The sequence below is a fragment of the Perognathus longimembris genome, chromosome 2 (genome assembly GCF_023159225.1).
Source record: "Perognathus longimembris pacificus isolate PPM17 chromosome 2, ASM2315922v1, whole genome shotgun sequence".
Classification (NCBI taxonomy): domain Eukaryota; kingdom Metazoa; phylum Chordata; class Mammalia; order Rodentia; family Heteromyidae; genus Perognathus; species Perognathus longimembris.
Window position 1 is genome coordinate 101,053,084 of NC_063162.1, and position 14,679 is coordinate 101,067,762.

The window sequence follows — 14,679 nt, forward strand, 5'->3', positions numbered from 1 at the left end:
CATCCTGCATGTCCTCAACTCTTGCCCTGATTTCTATGTACCCAACCTGCTTCCTGCTCTATCTAACTTCTTAATAACACTCAGCTTTTCTAGACCTACCAAGTGCCTGGTGGTCCTATTTCTATTGTTTCATATACTAGACAGAATACAATACTTCACATACACTTTTACCCACTTCCCTTCTTTACACATTCTATTTACATTAAAAAAAACCATAGTGTTAATAGTTGCTGAGGGATGTCTATGTGTCAGACACTCTTCTAAGCCTTACTTACTAGCTTCTTTAATCTTTGGAATCCTCTGTGGAGTAGATCATCACTCTATTACAAATGAAGAAACAGTGTGATCTCATTGCCAGAAAGTGGTGGAGCCAGAGTTTGCATCACATAGTCTTGCTCCAAAGCTTAATATACAGTATACTCTATTGCATAGCATTCACCTCTACCTGTGCATTGGCCCTTTTGCAAATGAGTGCTACATGTCATTTTACTGCCACCAAAACTCCAAATCTGTGCCCCACCCCCAAACCCAGGACCTTACCATTCTCAATGACTTCACTCCAACCACATCCAGGAAGGAGATAGCTCCACAGTCAAGCACCAGACTGTGGATGGGCACTTTGGGGACGTTCACTTTCACTGGGAGCTCAGAGTTCCAGTCCACTTGGATCTCAATTTCCTTGGTAGGGATATCAAGTTCTTCTGGATCTTCAATATCTTCATCAGGCTCAAAAGCGTTGTTTGTTGACCCAACATCACTTATGATGCCATTCTAAACAAAGAAAAGTCTGCCAACTCTCAGTGCCAATGATTCGAAATGTCATTCAACCATTCTGCTCAAACTGTTTAAAAGCCCTACCTTTTTTCTGCTAAGCAAATACATCAAGGGGATGATCTTTTAATGAACAAATTTTACCTCAGTCCAAACTTTGATCTTCTCTAGGAAGAAAATTGGAAGAACAGGAAGCCAAGAAATTCAGCTTCTAGATGGTTGTGGAACTTTGCCATGAGATATACTGGCAGGAGAATCTGAGCAAAAGTTAAAGCCTCTAAAAGTTTATGAACTTGCTGCCTTCTGTTTTAGTGTCCTGGCCCTAAATTTGTACTTATTGTGTTCCCTTCAGTAAAAATAAGATGTTAAAAGATAATGCAGATGCTGTTCATAAAGAAAAAAAAATCACACTCTGTTTCCAGGGAGCTCTACTGATTTCCACCCATTCCCTCGTGCCTACAGGAACAGCTCAGCTGCTCTCTGATGAACATATGCCATCTTCCTGTACACATCTGGATAGTAAAGGCGACAGGTTTAATTTTAGACCATCAAACTGCTTTCATATGAAAAAGGAAAATAGAGAGGAAAGGAAGACATCACCTCACCTTTGTGGCCCTTAATTGTCCTTTTTTGATGAGTTTCTGTATTCTCCTCAAAGCTTTCAGCCTCTTATTATAGACTCTAATGGCATCAAATCCAACCTTTGAAAATAAATGTCAAGTTACTTTATATGTCTGATTTCTAATGTTCATTAATGGCCATTGTTATCTGAAGGGTTATTTCCCAAAGATTCTGTTCCTTGAGACAGCCTGCCAAGAGAGAAATTGTGAGCTCTGATAATAGATCAAAGGAGACTATAGCAAATTAAAGACTCCAACACAGAAAAATAGAACCCCTTCCATTTTAATCTGTGTTTTCCAAATTTCTTTAACTTCTCAGAGCCCCTTTTGCAATTGTAAAATCTATGAACATTCCAAGGGAACAGATTGTGCTGGGACTAACAGGAAAACAGGGATTCAGAGGCAAACTCCAAGACTCCAGAGCAACTGAGCCCTGAAAACAACGTTCCATGTCTATGTCTCCACTGAGTAAGTACCCCTTCCCTTCCTTAGAAGAGAACTGTGCCCCCACTTCTCTCCCCTCAGGTAGCTTGCAAGCACCTGACCTGTTCCCTGCCCTTATATCCTGTTTGTCCAGGATCTCTCTCTTTGTGGATCTCTCTCTCTCTCTCTTCTATGAATTCAATAAAACCCCTTCACAAACTAATGTTAATAGAAAATGAAAACAAAAATATTGGTTTGTTCATTTAACATAAACTAAACTCAATTTATGTTAGCCAAATTTCATGAACAAAACCTTTCGTGTGTGTGTGTGTGTGTGCGTGTGTGTGTGTGTGTGTGTGTGTGCATAAAAAGTATTTGGAGAACAGCTACCCGTCTTGCTTTGCAATTGTAGCTTCAATGTCTGGCTTACCAAAGGCCACAGGTTCTCCTCTCTGCCCCTGCAGGTGACCTGTGGTCACCACATGCTTCCCAGGGACTCTGGAAGACCCACCAATGCAAATCTGCCTCCTGTTCACCTTAGGTGAGGCCACGTGGCTCTGGCTCTAGTCCTCTCCCTACTGCTCACCTTCTGGGCCCAACCACCATAGAAATGCTCAACATGTGCAGTCCACCCAACATTTTTGGAACTGAAATTCATCTCTTAGCATTTGTATCTGGCAGTTATTGCTGGATTTTACTGTGTAGGTGAATTTCCCAGTGGACTGTCTCTATTTCTCTATCCCTAATTATCTGAAGCTGCCTTCAGATATCAGCAGATCATTTTTAATGGCTTCCACAAAGTAAGATGAGGAGAGATATTATTCCCACTTGAAATCCAACACGTAAATGAATGACACTTCAAAATACAGAAACTAGGGGCTGGGAATATGGTCTAGTGGCAAGAGTGCTTGCCTCATATACATGAAGCCCTGGGTTCAATTCCCCAGCACAACATATATAGAAAAGGCCAGAAGTGGCGTTGTGGCTCAAGTGGCAGAGTGCTAACCTTGAGCATAAAGAAGCCAGGGACAGTGCTCAGGCCCTGAGTCCAAGGCAAAAAACAAAAGAACCCAAAAAACAACACAAAACAAAACAAAAATACAGAAACTAAATTTCTTGGGATAAAATACTTACTGTAGACTTGACACATTTTTTGAAGCCGTCCACATTGCCATAAAAAATTGGGCTGGAAAACCTAAGAATCTTTACTCCCTCTGGTTCTACAATCTGACATTAAAAAACAAACAAATAAAGGTTAAATAATTTCAGGTCTCCAATATTCAATTAAATTTCTCGCTGTTCTGCAAGGAGTCGGATCACAGCTGCTGAGTAGCTGGGCAGCACAGCTTTCCTGGGATAGGGACTTCATCCCAGGGCCAGGACAAGGGGTCACCATGCCTCAGATTTCCACAGTTCCATAGAAGGTCTAGTTAGGGGGGCTTAGAGAGCAATTGTTAAACTCTCCTATTTCCAAAAAGTGAGGGCTCAAAATGGTGCCATGATTTGTAATTTGTCCTCAGTTCACACCACGGACTCTCTTGATTTTACTGAAAAGTAGAGGAGAAACAATTCCAGGGGGACCAAGAAGGATTTTAGGATCTGAGGCCTATGACATCTACCTGTGGGGGTATTATCAAGGTAAGGCCCCACTTTATTCCTGGGATGTTCTGGGTTGCAGTCCTCCTAGTTGTGGTCCCCTGTGTCTCTGGTGATGATAGGTATGCACCACTGTACCAAGCCATTGCACTTTCTCCTCAGCTGGAATAACAGGCACATACTGCTATGTTCAACCATTAGTTGAGATGGAGTCTTGCAAACTTGTATGCCCTACTGGCTTGGAACCATGATCCTCCATCTCTGCTACCTTTGTCGCTAGGATTATAGGCTTGAGCCACCAAACCTAGCCATTTTGAGCTCTTGATAGCACTTAGATCAACATAACAGAAAGATTGTGGAAATTAAATTTAGGGGGCATCTCCGGAAATTCCAAGCTCAGAGTCCAATAATTTTTTTAATTAAGGTAAAATAAAACAACAGTTTCCTAAGGTTCACATTAAAATATATTTGTATATATTTATTTTTATTTTATTATATGTGGTAGACATACCCATTTTTAACTTTTTATTAAATTTGAGTTTTCTCAATTCACTTCCTTTTCTTTCATCTTTATTTCCCCTCAGGGTCACTAATCAATTTTACTTGTGACCAACAAACATAAGCCCATCAGTGGGATAGTACATTTCTTTGTTTTTTCCCCTAATTTTCTGTATCATATATTATTTCTCCCAATTCAAAAAATAAAGTAAAATATCACATAAGGCTTTGGTGATAGAAAACTTGAAAACTTCTTCATAGAACTAAGTGAAGAAAATCTTTCAGTTATTTCCAGCAATTTCATAGAAGTTAAGGATTCCATAGCAGAGAAATAAGATTTTGATTGACTATCTGGAAATAATCTAATTGCCAATTATTTTAAAATCCCCCTTCTAATGACTTTATATTAAAATGGCACTCAACTAGCATGGATAAAAGTTATATAATCCATTCATAATTGTCTTTCTAGCATCAAAAGTTCTCATGAGATTCCCAGTGGATTCATGGACTCTCCCAACTGAAGTCTCACCTACTTTCTACCTAAGGAGCTAAAAGAAAAATCCATGACCCCTCAAATTCTGGGCTAGCAAGCCCTCACCTAGTCTAGCAGGTGTCTGGCAAAAGCACTTACATTTTTATAAACCTTGGTACTTTTGTAGATGTCTGTGTTAGAGACGCTTCCAAGGCTACTCCAGGAAGGACTGAAAGAAGAAAAGTTAACATCAGGATTCTTTTTGGGGAACAACCACATTTTGGACTAAAAAGTAAAAAAGAAATAACAGCTACTAAAGAGCCCATCATTTTGGTGTTTGGACTCTGTCTCACTGCAGATGACATTTTCCTGTATCTAACTCCAAAATGAACAGCTGGTGTTTGTGCAGAACTGGAGGAGCAGGAGGAACTAACTGTGACTCTCTTTTGATGGCTGAGAGAAATAATGAGTGTCATATTTTCACGTGCATAGCAATTTGTAGGATAAGCAAAGAGCTTTCTCACATGTTAAATCTTATCAAAGCCCTACCATAACCCTGTTTTTATTAGTGAGTAAACTGAGGTTTAGAGCAGTTCAAAGGCTGAGGTGCAGGACAGTACAACCTGTCTTTAACCTACCAGCCTGGCATTTATTTGTGACTTATGGCAACTTCCTGATGAAGTATGGGGAGTCTGGGAGTGATCAAATTAGCCTCTTTTTATAGAAATAGCAGCCTGAAAGGACCAGAAATAAGCCCTTCCTGTCAACCAGACTGTTGATTTCCTGTTCCTGATGCAATCAGATAAATTCCATGTTTCTTCAAGTGTGACTAGGGACATATGCTAAATGCAGCTCCTGAAGAAAGACTATCTGTTTGGGGTCCTTTGAGCATTGTGCTCTCTGGTTCAGCATTATAATTACTGGAAATTAAATACTGTGGAGGATATTGATTTTTGTTGGCTAAAAGCCTGGTTACCAAACCAGTAGCTAAAATGTGCCACCAAGTTTTTCTTGGCTTGCTGTATTGTGCTGATTTTTCACATAAAAGTCCATAAGCTCATTTTTCTTTCCCAAGATAGATATGGATACATCCCATAGATGGCATAAGGCAGCTCTCCCAGGCAGGAATCTGATTTAGGGGTTTATACCAACCTGCCAATAGCTAAGAAGCTTTTCTTCGGTTTCTTCTGGCATCTTGTCTTACTTTCAGATAAACTTTGCCTCTACTCCCACTTTTCCTGCTTAATTATCTATGGAGTAGAACTCCTCTTCTGAGGAGTCTGTTACTTTCCCTTTCAACCTGTTTGACTCCTGTAAGAAAGCTCTTCACTTCTTATCCTGTCTGCTTGTGTCCTTTCTTTCAACTATTTGTCAAATGGAGATAATTAATCCAGGTCCTAGATGGTCACATCTTTAGTGATTACTAGATGGTAATTTCCCTTCCCTTTCAACCACACTCACATAAGGAAGCATAGAGATAGAGGCATATCAGCACTTCTCCTAAGCCAGTTTTTCAATTATTTCTCTAACAGCAAACTGGGCACTTTTGAAGCTCATGAGCACTTTCCAAACCCTGGGCACCTGAGGTACTAAGGCAGAAAAACCACAAATCTTTTGAGTAGCCACCACCATGCTAGAGTAGGGAAGGAGGACAAAGAGAGCTAGCTGGTGGAATGGGAGAAGTAAGTGCACACTGAGCTGAAGACATCTCTATTGATGGTTTTCCAGGCTTCTCCTTCCTTTATGCTTCAAGAACAGGTAGAGGGGAGGGTCTATAAAGATGAGAGAATTGAGGAGGGAGAGACTCAGGAGAGCACATAACCAAAGCCTGTCAGGAGTCAAACAAGCCTATCTTCTAGAAATCTGCCTAACTTCTAGAAATCTGCCTCTAGGTTCCCTTTATTTCACCCACATCTTTGCTGCTCATATTCTGCACAGAAACTAATGAAATTTACCTCACAAAATTGGGTGGCTTATTGGATTATGCCTCATTTGGCAGATTTGAATGAATTTTGGTTTTAATCAACTCTTTGAGATTTCTGTTCTGGGTTTCAAAACTAATAGGTTACTCCAAAGGAGGTGAACACGCTCCAATATCTGTAGCATTGTCCTTAGCCTTGGGCCGAGGGCCTCATATACTTCATCTTTATATAAAGAGTAAACCATAAAGCAAACTCAGTCTTTGCCCAAACCGCATATCATTTATCCTTAACATCGACTGAGGAAAACACAGCAGTGGAACATGGAACTAAGTGCACTGATTTTGGAGAGAGCTCTATCTGGGTTCTACGAAAGGGCCTACTAAGCCTTTCTGATTTTAAATTTTCTCACCTGTAGAATGAGATGACTCAAACCTATTCATAGGAACTTTGATGATTTAATTTGATAACATTTGTAAAGCTTGATGTGTTTAATTTATAAAACCATGCAATATATAGTGGCTATCATGAAAGGATGTAGGCTCACTGTATTTATCAAAACAGCATTGAGGGTATGTTGTCCTATCGTATGAAAATCTGGGATTTACAGTACTCACAACTGAACTCTCAGGACCACAGTCAATAGTCCAAATATAAGGCCAGCTAGTAAACCCAGGTCCAGCCCCAGAATGATGGACATTACACACGTAAACACCCAGATAACCTAGAGGAGAAATAGGAACAAAAGAATTACGTCAGATACCATCAAGTGATGACTACCTATAAAAGGAAGAGTGATGACCCACAAATTATAGCTTTTAAAAAGTACTCTGACTTCATTTTACATTTGGATTAAAGTGAAAATTGGCCTTCCCAGTGAAAACCAACTGACCCATTGCATTTACTTAAGAAAATTTCAGTAGGTAACACATTTACACAGTTCAAAAGGGAATTAATACTTTAAAAATGTACTGTGAAGAAATCATGCTTTCTCCTTTCTGCTCCTCAGCCTCCTTCCCTATTCGTTCCCTTTTTATTTCTGGTGTCTTTGTATAAGTACATATGCTCCAACATATCTATTCTTGTCTCTTTTGCACTTAATAATTTGTCTTGAAAATCTTTGCATATCAACATGTAGAAAGTTTTTTAAATCCTTTTTCTGCATCTAAATTAGAGTAGAACTAAAAAAAATTAGCTTCTGGTTGTTAAAATTCCACAGAACAGTCATGAAGGCTGCTTTATTTACAAAATCAGCATGAGGTTTTGTACTGTGTATATTGTGTTGAGTTTTATTTGTCCTTTAAAAGTAAGATTTAAAGAAGGAATTTTGCCCCCAGGGAAAATATTTCTTGCTTGAAATAAATTTTCCTAGTCTTCTCAGATACAGAATTTTCACATAGAAAACACCAAGGCTTTGGCTCATCCCTACCATTCTACTCTGGGGTTCCCAACATTGAAGTGAGACTAAGGAGACAGGAGGATGTAGGGCTGTGACAAGAAGCATTATAAGAACCAGGCCTTATTTAAGAAAAATGTGCTGGGTGTTAGTGGTTCACACCTGTAATCCTAGCTACCTAGGAGGCTGAGATCTGAGTATTATAGTTCAAAGCCAGCACAGGCAGGAAAGTCCAGGAGACTCTTTTCTCAATTAACTACCAGGAAACCAAAGTGTTACTGTGGCTCAAAGTGGTAGAGCACTAGCCTTGAGTGAAAAAGCTCAGGGACAGCACCAGGCCCTGAGTTCAAATCCCATGAATGACAAAAAGAAAAGAAAAATGGGTGGAGGACGACTTACAGAATCAATTTTATTCTGCCTCCACAGACGAGGGACATCACACACCTGCATAAACATCCCTTTCAGGTTGGCAATCACAACAGCTGCCAAGACAGACTGCCAAGAGACAGAGAACGCTGTGTTATTCAGGGTAATGGTTCATGGGATGACTTTTAAATCTGTTATTTCTCTGACAGCAAAGTGAAGAAAAAAATGATGAATTCTGCATACAGGAAAGCAGGGTTATACCTTCTGCAGGGGTTCCAGAAGCTTCCCTAGGGCCACAATGGCAATCATCACAATCCCAGCAGAGATGATTCCGGCAATCTGAAGGACACAAAGACACACACTTTCACGGGGAAGGTTCACCCCCCTCCCTGTGCCTTCCAGCTCTGCATGAGGTATGTATGGTGGGGGTGGGGGTGGGGGTAGGGAGACTCCAGGCATACACAAGGCTCCCCTGACCTCTCCTGCTGCTCAAAATTGAGAGAAATGAGTATTATTTGTCAAGACCACACAGAACTGAACAAACCAAAAGCCAGACGTGTGTATACACTCACACACATACACATACACACATGTACTATGCAGGGAAGAAGATGTGGAAACTGAGCCTGCTAAAGTCTAGATAGTTACACCTACACAGAACTATACCAGTGATTACACCTAGAGTTTCTACAGTCATTTTACAAACCAATACACTCATAGTTTGGTATCAATTTAGGAAGACAACCTCGTTATTTGCCATGCATGACATATAGACCATTCCCTTTCCCACCAAGAGATTGCTGGTATGCTATTACCATTCCCTTTCCCACCAAGAGATTGTTGGCATGCTCTTGGGAAATATATTCCATGGCAGGTGTCTGACTCTTCCGCATTGTTAAAGCAGCAGCCTGATGACCCTGGTGACCCCCATGACATGCTATGCTTGTAGTTTCTATGAAAGTCTCAGGGAAAGTCAATGTACCCACCCATTTCAGATTCTAGTGCCCCACTGGCATACTCAGGTGGGGGACTGTGTCTCCTTCTTCTTTCAGCACAGACACAGGCTCTCAACTTTCTCCCCAAGGTAGCTGCAGAGACAGGGCAGTAGCAGGAATAAAGGAAGCTCAGAAACTTTACCTTTGCTGGCAAAAGCTCTGCTAAGATCCATAGATAGTTAGAGAGAGGCTGAGGGGACAGGGACTATTCTCTGGTTTGATCAGATGACTTTCTCTGTTGAGAGAGCTGGGGCATGGCAGAGGTGAAGACTAGAGGTTCTGAAACACAGGAAAAAAGGAGATGGGACCAGAAGCAAAGGAGTCAGGGAGGAAGCAACAGGAGAAGACATGTTGAACACAAGTATTGCCTAGTGCAAGATGTCAGAGTTAAAGGAAGCAGACACAGCAAATGTGAAAAGGAAATTCAGAAAATGAATTAGGAAACATTCCCTCTATCTGGAAAATTATTTGTGCTCAGATTATATTTGGCTCAGGCTGGAGCAGTAAGGTATGTGTACTGTGATTTGGGGGCACTACAGAGCCCAGGGTGTATGACTAGTCTAGCCCCTTTCTCTGTATTCTGCCTCCAAGTTGCTAGCACCACAGCCAGCTTTGCCTCTCCTGTCTAAGCAGAGAAGATAATCGCCTGCTTCCTTCTCTCCTTCTGCCTCCTCCTTGAAAATACTTATCCAATATTTACTGAACCACTTACATCTTATGAAGAATAAAAATTGGTCCCTGAACTAACAAAAGTTCCAAGATCACAAACAGCTAGCCATCAAGACTCATATTAGTATAAGTTTCCAATTCTAGGCTAAAATCAGTGAAGGATCAATCGCTTGTATTTACCCTATAAGGCGGGTTTCTGAGAAATTCTGTAGACTTTATATCTATGAGCAGACTCAATTTAGAGCAAATTAATTATCATTAGGTGAAGGGGTGTCAGATCTACAAGTAGTTTGCAATCAGAATGACTTTTTCATGAGTCAGTTGAAGTCAGGGGAGGGTGAGAGAAAGAGCAGTGCAACAGTTAGCTCTTTTATGATCTATTTTTTTTTTTTTTTTTTTTTTTTTTTTTGGCCAGTCCTGGGCCTTGGACTCAGGGCCTGAGCACTGTCCCTGGCTTCTTCCCGCTCAAGGCTAGCACTCCGCCACTTGAGCAACAGCGCCGCTTCTGGCCGTTTTCTGTATATGTGGTGCTGGGGAATCGAACCTAGGGCCTCATGTATCCGAGGCAGGCACTCTTGCCACTAGGCTATATCCCCAGCCCCTTTTATGATCTATTGATATGCTTGCTGAGAGCACTTGCTCTTTACCAACACTCACTCTTCTATGCATTCCTTCAGCAAATATATGCCAAGTGTTTCTTATGTGCCTGGCACAATGATGTGTCATCAATACCAAGATACAATTCTTATCTCAAGGAATGGCATAGTCAGTTTATCGATATTACAATCCTTTCTCAATTTAATTCTCACAATGCCACTGTAAGATGAGTACCCTTATTATTCCCATTTCAGAGATAGTAAAACTGAAGTTATGCTTGTGAGCAAACCAGCCTAAGAGGAGACCTGCCAGTTTATTTGGTCACAGGTCCTTGGATTCCAGTCCAGGAACTTGGACTCTTAACCCTAGAACTTAGTATACATTTCAGTAATTAAGTATCAAGCCACTTCTGCACTTGTTTCCTTCTTCAGTACTGAAATCCTGGCATCCTTCATCCCTAAATATAATACCTGCCAGTGTGTGGCAGAGGCTATTAGCTTACCAAAACACCATTATCCCCAATCCCTCTTCCAAGAAGGTCACTTTACATGAACATTTTTTTCTTGGGGCTGCCAGCTCAGGTCTCCATTTGATTCTACCAGTAGCATCAGGGCAAGGGATTTGTCTGCACCTACTCAGGATCGTATGCCCTGGAGAGCTTGTGAATGCTTCATCTCCAAAGCAAATAGCAATCGTCTTGCTGATGACAGCTGTGCCATAAAATGGGCAGCTCTGAAATGACTCTGACCCTGACTGTTTGCCTTGGCATCAGACCTTTTGTTATGGTTCCTGGCTGAGGCTGCTCCCTCCTCCCTGTCTCCCCACCCCCCCAACCCCCGCCCCGCCACCAGTTGTTGGGCTTGAAAACTCAGGGCCTGGGTGCGTGTCCTTGAGCTCTTTTTGCTCAAGGTTAGCACTCTACCACTTTGTGCCACCGTGCTACCTCTGGTTTTCTGGTGGTTAATTGGAGAGAAGAGTCTCAGGAACTTTCTTGCCAGAGCTAGTTTTGAACAGCAATCCTCAGATCTCAGCCTCCTGAGTGGCTAGAATTCCAAGAGTGAGCCACCAGTGCCTGGCAGGAGGCTGAGTTCTTTTACCTGCTCCTTCAAAACCTGATAGGTTTCCAAAACAATTTTTGAAAGTTAAGAACAATTCAGAGAATTAAATTAAATCTTTTTCTCAAAGGAGCCACCACATTGGAAGAAGCTATTGTAAATAGGACAGGAACATCATGCATACTGTGGCAACAGCTGTAGTTCTTCCTGGACAGTCAGTGCTGCAGTCATTTGTTTTCTCAGCCAATAATAATGTGTAATAAATAAAATCCTTTAGAAGTTGGGCATAGTGGCTCATTCCTGTAATCTCATCTACTCAAGAGGCAGAGATAGGAAGTAAAGATCAGAGGGTCACAGTTTCAAGGCCTGAGAAACATGAATTGGAGATTGTGGTCTAAATCATCCCCCAGTCCTTATTTCAGAAATACTGTTTGTGAGACTTTATTTAAGAAATAACTATTTGTGAGACCTTATTTAAAAAATAACTAAAGCAAAAGGACCTGGGGGGGCATTGCTCAAATGGTAGTGTGCCCGCCTGGCAAGAACAAACCAGCAAAACAAACAAACAAACAAACACTAGTTGGGTACTGGTGGCTCACATTTATAATCCTAGCTACTCCTTAGTAGACTGAGATTTGAGGATTGCAGTTGGAAGCCAACCTTGGCAGGAAATTCTGTGAGACTCATCTCCAATTAACCACCAAAAATCCGGAAGTAGAGCTGTGGCTCAGAAAATCTCAGAGACTGTACCCAAGCTCTCAGTGTAAGTTCCAGGATAGGCCTGCATGCACCCAAATACACACACACACACACACACACACACACACACACACACACACACACACCTTTAATAAACCTTAAATAATCTTAAAGATTCTGCATGTATTACACTAGTTTGGGGTTGCTCTTCTTTATTGCCTCAATCTAAATAATGCTCACTACTACTACTACTACTACTATTTGAAGGCCTAACAGAAACACAGTGTTCCTAGTTTGGCACACTTGGTTCTGTGTCTCGCTGGACAAGAAGGCTGCTGAGCAACTCCCGAGTTTTCTGACTAAGGGATGACCCAGAGACTGACTTGGAATTTGTTTTCTGGTCACTTTGTGAAAGCAACAACCCCAAATCACTTTTAAAAGGCAAAACCAAAAATCTTCCTCAGGAAGAAGTGCCAAAATACTCTTGGCTACCAAATTGTCATTCTGTGGGACCAAAGGCATCTGGAGGAAGTTCCTGGCCCTGACAAGGGAAATGTAAAAAGTGCTTTTTACTTTCCTAAGAATGTAATAGTTCACAAAGCTGTGAAGGGCTTTGCCTCTGGCCTCCCTCCCCTCAGCTAAGCAATGGGCCCCACTGCATTGCTCATTACCTAGGACGCTGCGTTGGCCTGGCTGCACACGGTAAGCAGGTAAGTGAGATTCTCCTCAGGTGAGCTCTAACACTGAGAAACTTGGGAATTACTGGCTTGGGAAAGCACAAGTGTTGCTTTTTAAGAGGTTTTTGATGAGGGTGAGGCAAAGAGATGACTATGCCCCAAGCTGGCTCACCTGAGGAAATAGTCCCTCTCCACTGAAAGGCTAATTGTCCTGTCCACCAGGGGCAGTCTCCTGAGCTGTTGCTCCCTGCTCTATTCCCTGAGATGAGTGTCATTGGGTGGTGGTTCCCTACCTGCGTCTTTCCCCCAGTGCTCTCCTGGACCGCCGTGCGGGACAGCGCTGTGGTGGCCACGAAACAAGAGAAGAATCCTGAGAAGACGTTGCTGATCCCAAAGGCAATAAATTCCTATGGGAGAGAGGAGATGACAACAAGGCAGCAGGCAGAATCTTCTCCAGACCCTTGAGGGGTGTTTAAGGAAGTACGTTAAAGAATATTCCAAACTCTCCCTTTAAAAAGCATTACAAGTATTTAGAAACTGAGCTCCAGTGATGCATGTCAGTCCACAATCCTAGCTCCTCAGGAGACTGAGATCTGAGGATTGTGGTTGGAAGCCGGCCCAGACAAGAAAGGCCATGAGACTCTCTAATCTCCAATTAACTAGCAAAGAGCCAGAAGTGGAACTGTGGCTCAAGTGGCAGAGCACAAAGTAAAAAAAATCTGACATATAGAACCTAGGCCCTCAATTCAAGCCCAAGTAGACTCTCCTCTGTCTCTGTCTCTCTCTGTCTCTCTCTGTCTGTCTCTGTCTGTCTCTGTCTGTCTTGTCTCTCTCTCTCTCTCTCTCTCTCTCTCTCTCTCTCACGTATTTAGAAATCTATGGCAGAGAAGTTTTGGACACTATAGACCTTAAGAGAGGCCCTACTACTGTCAGTTAATTTTAAACATGACAAGAAATGACAAGATCCTGTATTCAAATGTTATTTTTTCTCACTGTTATATCTGTCACAGTATTTCTGTGGTTGGGTAGTTGCAATAAAGCATATTATAACTGGCAGATCTATTATTATGCTGTAATTGCCCTACTATGCACAGATCGTAAGCAGGGTAAAGCCAGCTCAGTTGGCACTGAATCTATGCCAATCATAATTGTCCTGTATATATTAATTGCACAGCGAACTGCATCAATGTAAAGTGATCACAATCTTTATGTATGATATTTATTTTCCCTTTTAAAAAAATCATAGTACATCTGTCTTTAGAAAACCAATTGTCAAGCCAGGTGCTTGTGGATTGTGACTTATCTTCGCTTCTTGAGATGCTGAGATCTGAGGACCATAGTTCAAAACCAGCCTGGGCAGTTAAGTCCATGAGACTCTTATCTCTAATCAGGAGAGAGAGAGAGTGAGGGGGGGAGGGAGAGAGGGAGGGAGGGAGGGGGAGGGAGAGAGAAGAAGAAAGAAAGAAGGAAAGGAAGGGAGGAAGAAATAAAAAAAACAAAAACAGAAAATCCAGAAGTGCAGAAGTGGAGCTGTGGTTTAAGTGGTAGAGAGCCAGTTCTGAATGAAAAAGCTAAAGGAGGGCTGGGAATATGGCCTAGTGGCAAGATCGCTTGCCTTGTATACATGAAGCCATGGGTTTGATTCCCCAGCACCACATATACAGAGAATGGCCAGAAGTGGCACTGTGGCTCAAGTGGCAGAGTGCTTAGCTTTGAGCAAAAAGAAGCCAGGGATGGTGCTCAGGTCTTGAGTTCAAAGCCCAGGACTGGCAAAATAAATAAAAATAAAAAATAAAATTCCGTTTAAAAAAAAAAAAAGAAAAAGAAAAAGGACAGTTCTCAGATCCTGAGTTCAAGCCCCAGTACTGGCACAAAAAAACGGAAGGAAGGAAGGAAGGAAAGGAGGGAGGGAGGGAGGGAGGGAGG

General features: G+C 41.8%; 1 protein-coding gene across 1 annotated transcript in view; it reads right to left on the bottom strand.

Moving 5' to 3' along the window:
- Slc26a4 (solute carrier family 26 member 4) overlaps nt 1-14,679 on the bottom strand; it is a 49,058-nt gene that overhangs the window by 8,496 nt on the left and 25,883 nt on the right. The window contains exons 10-17 of the mRNA XM_048339798.1: nt 13,047-13,160; nt 8,323-8,400; nt 8,095-8,190; nt 6,917-7,023; nt 4,540-4,609; nt 2,949-3,041; nt 1,377-1,472; nt 541-771 (exon numbers count right to left, since the gene is read on the bottom strand). Of these exons, the coding sequence (XP_048195755.1) occupies nt 541-771; nt 1,377-1,472; nt 2,949-3,041; nt 4,540-4,609; nt 6,917-7,023; nt 8,095-8,190; nt 8,323-8,400; nt 13,047-13,160 (885 nt within the window). The remainder of the gene's footprint in view (nt 1-540; nt 772-1,376; nt 1,473-2,948; nt 3,042-4,539; nt 4,610-6,916; nt 7,024-8,094; nt 8,191-8,322; nt 8,401-13,046; nt 13,161-14,679) is intronic.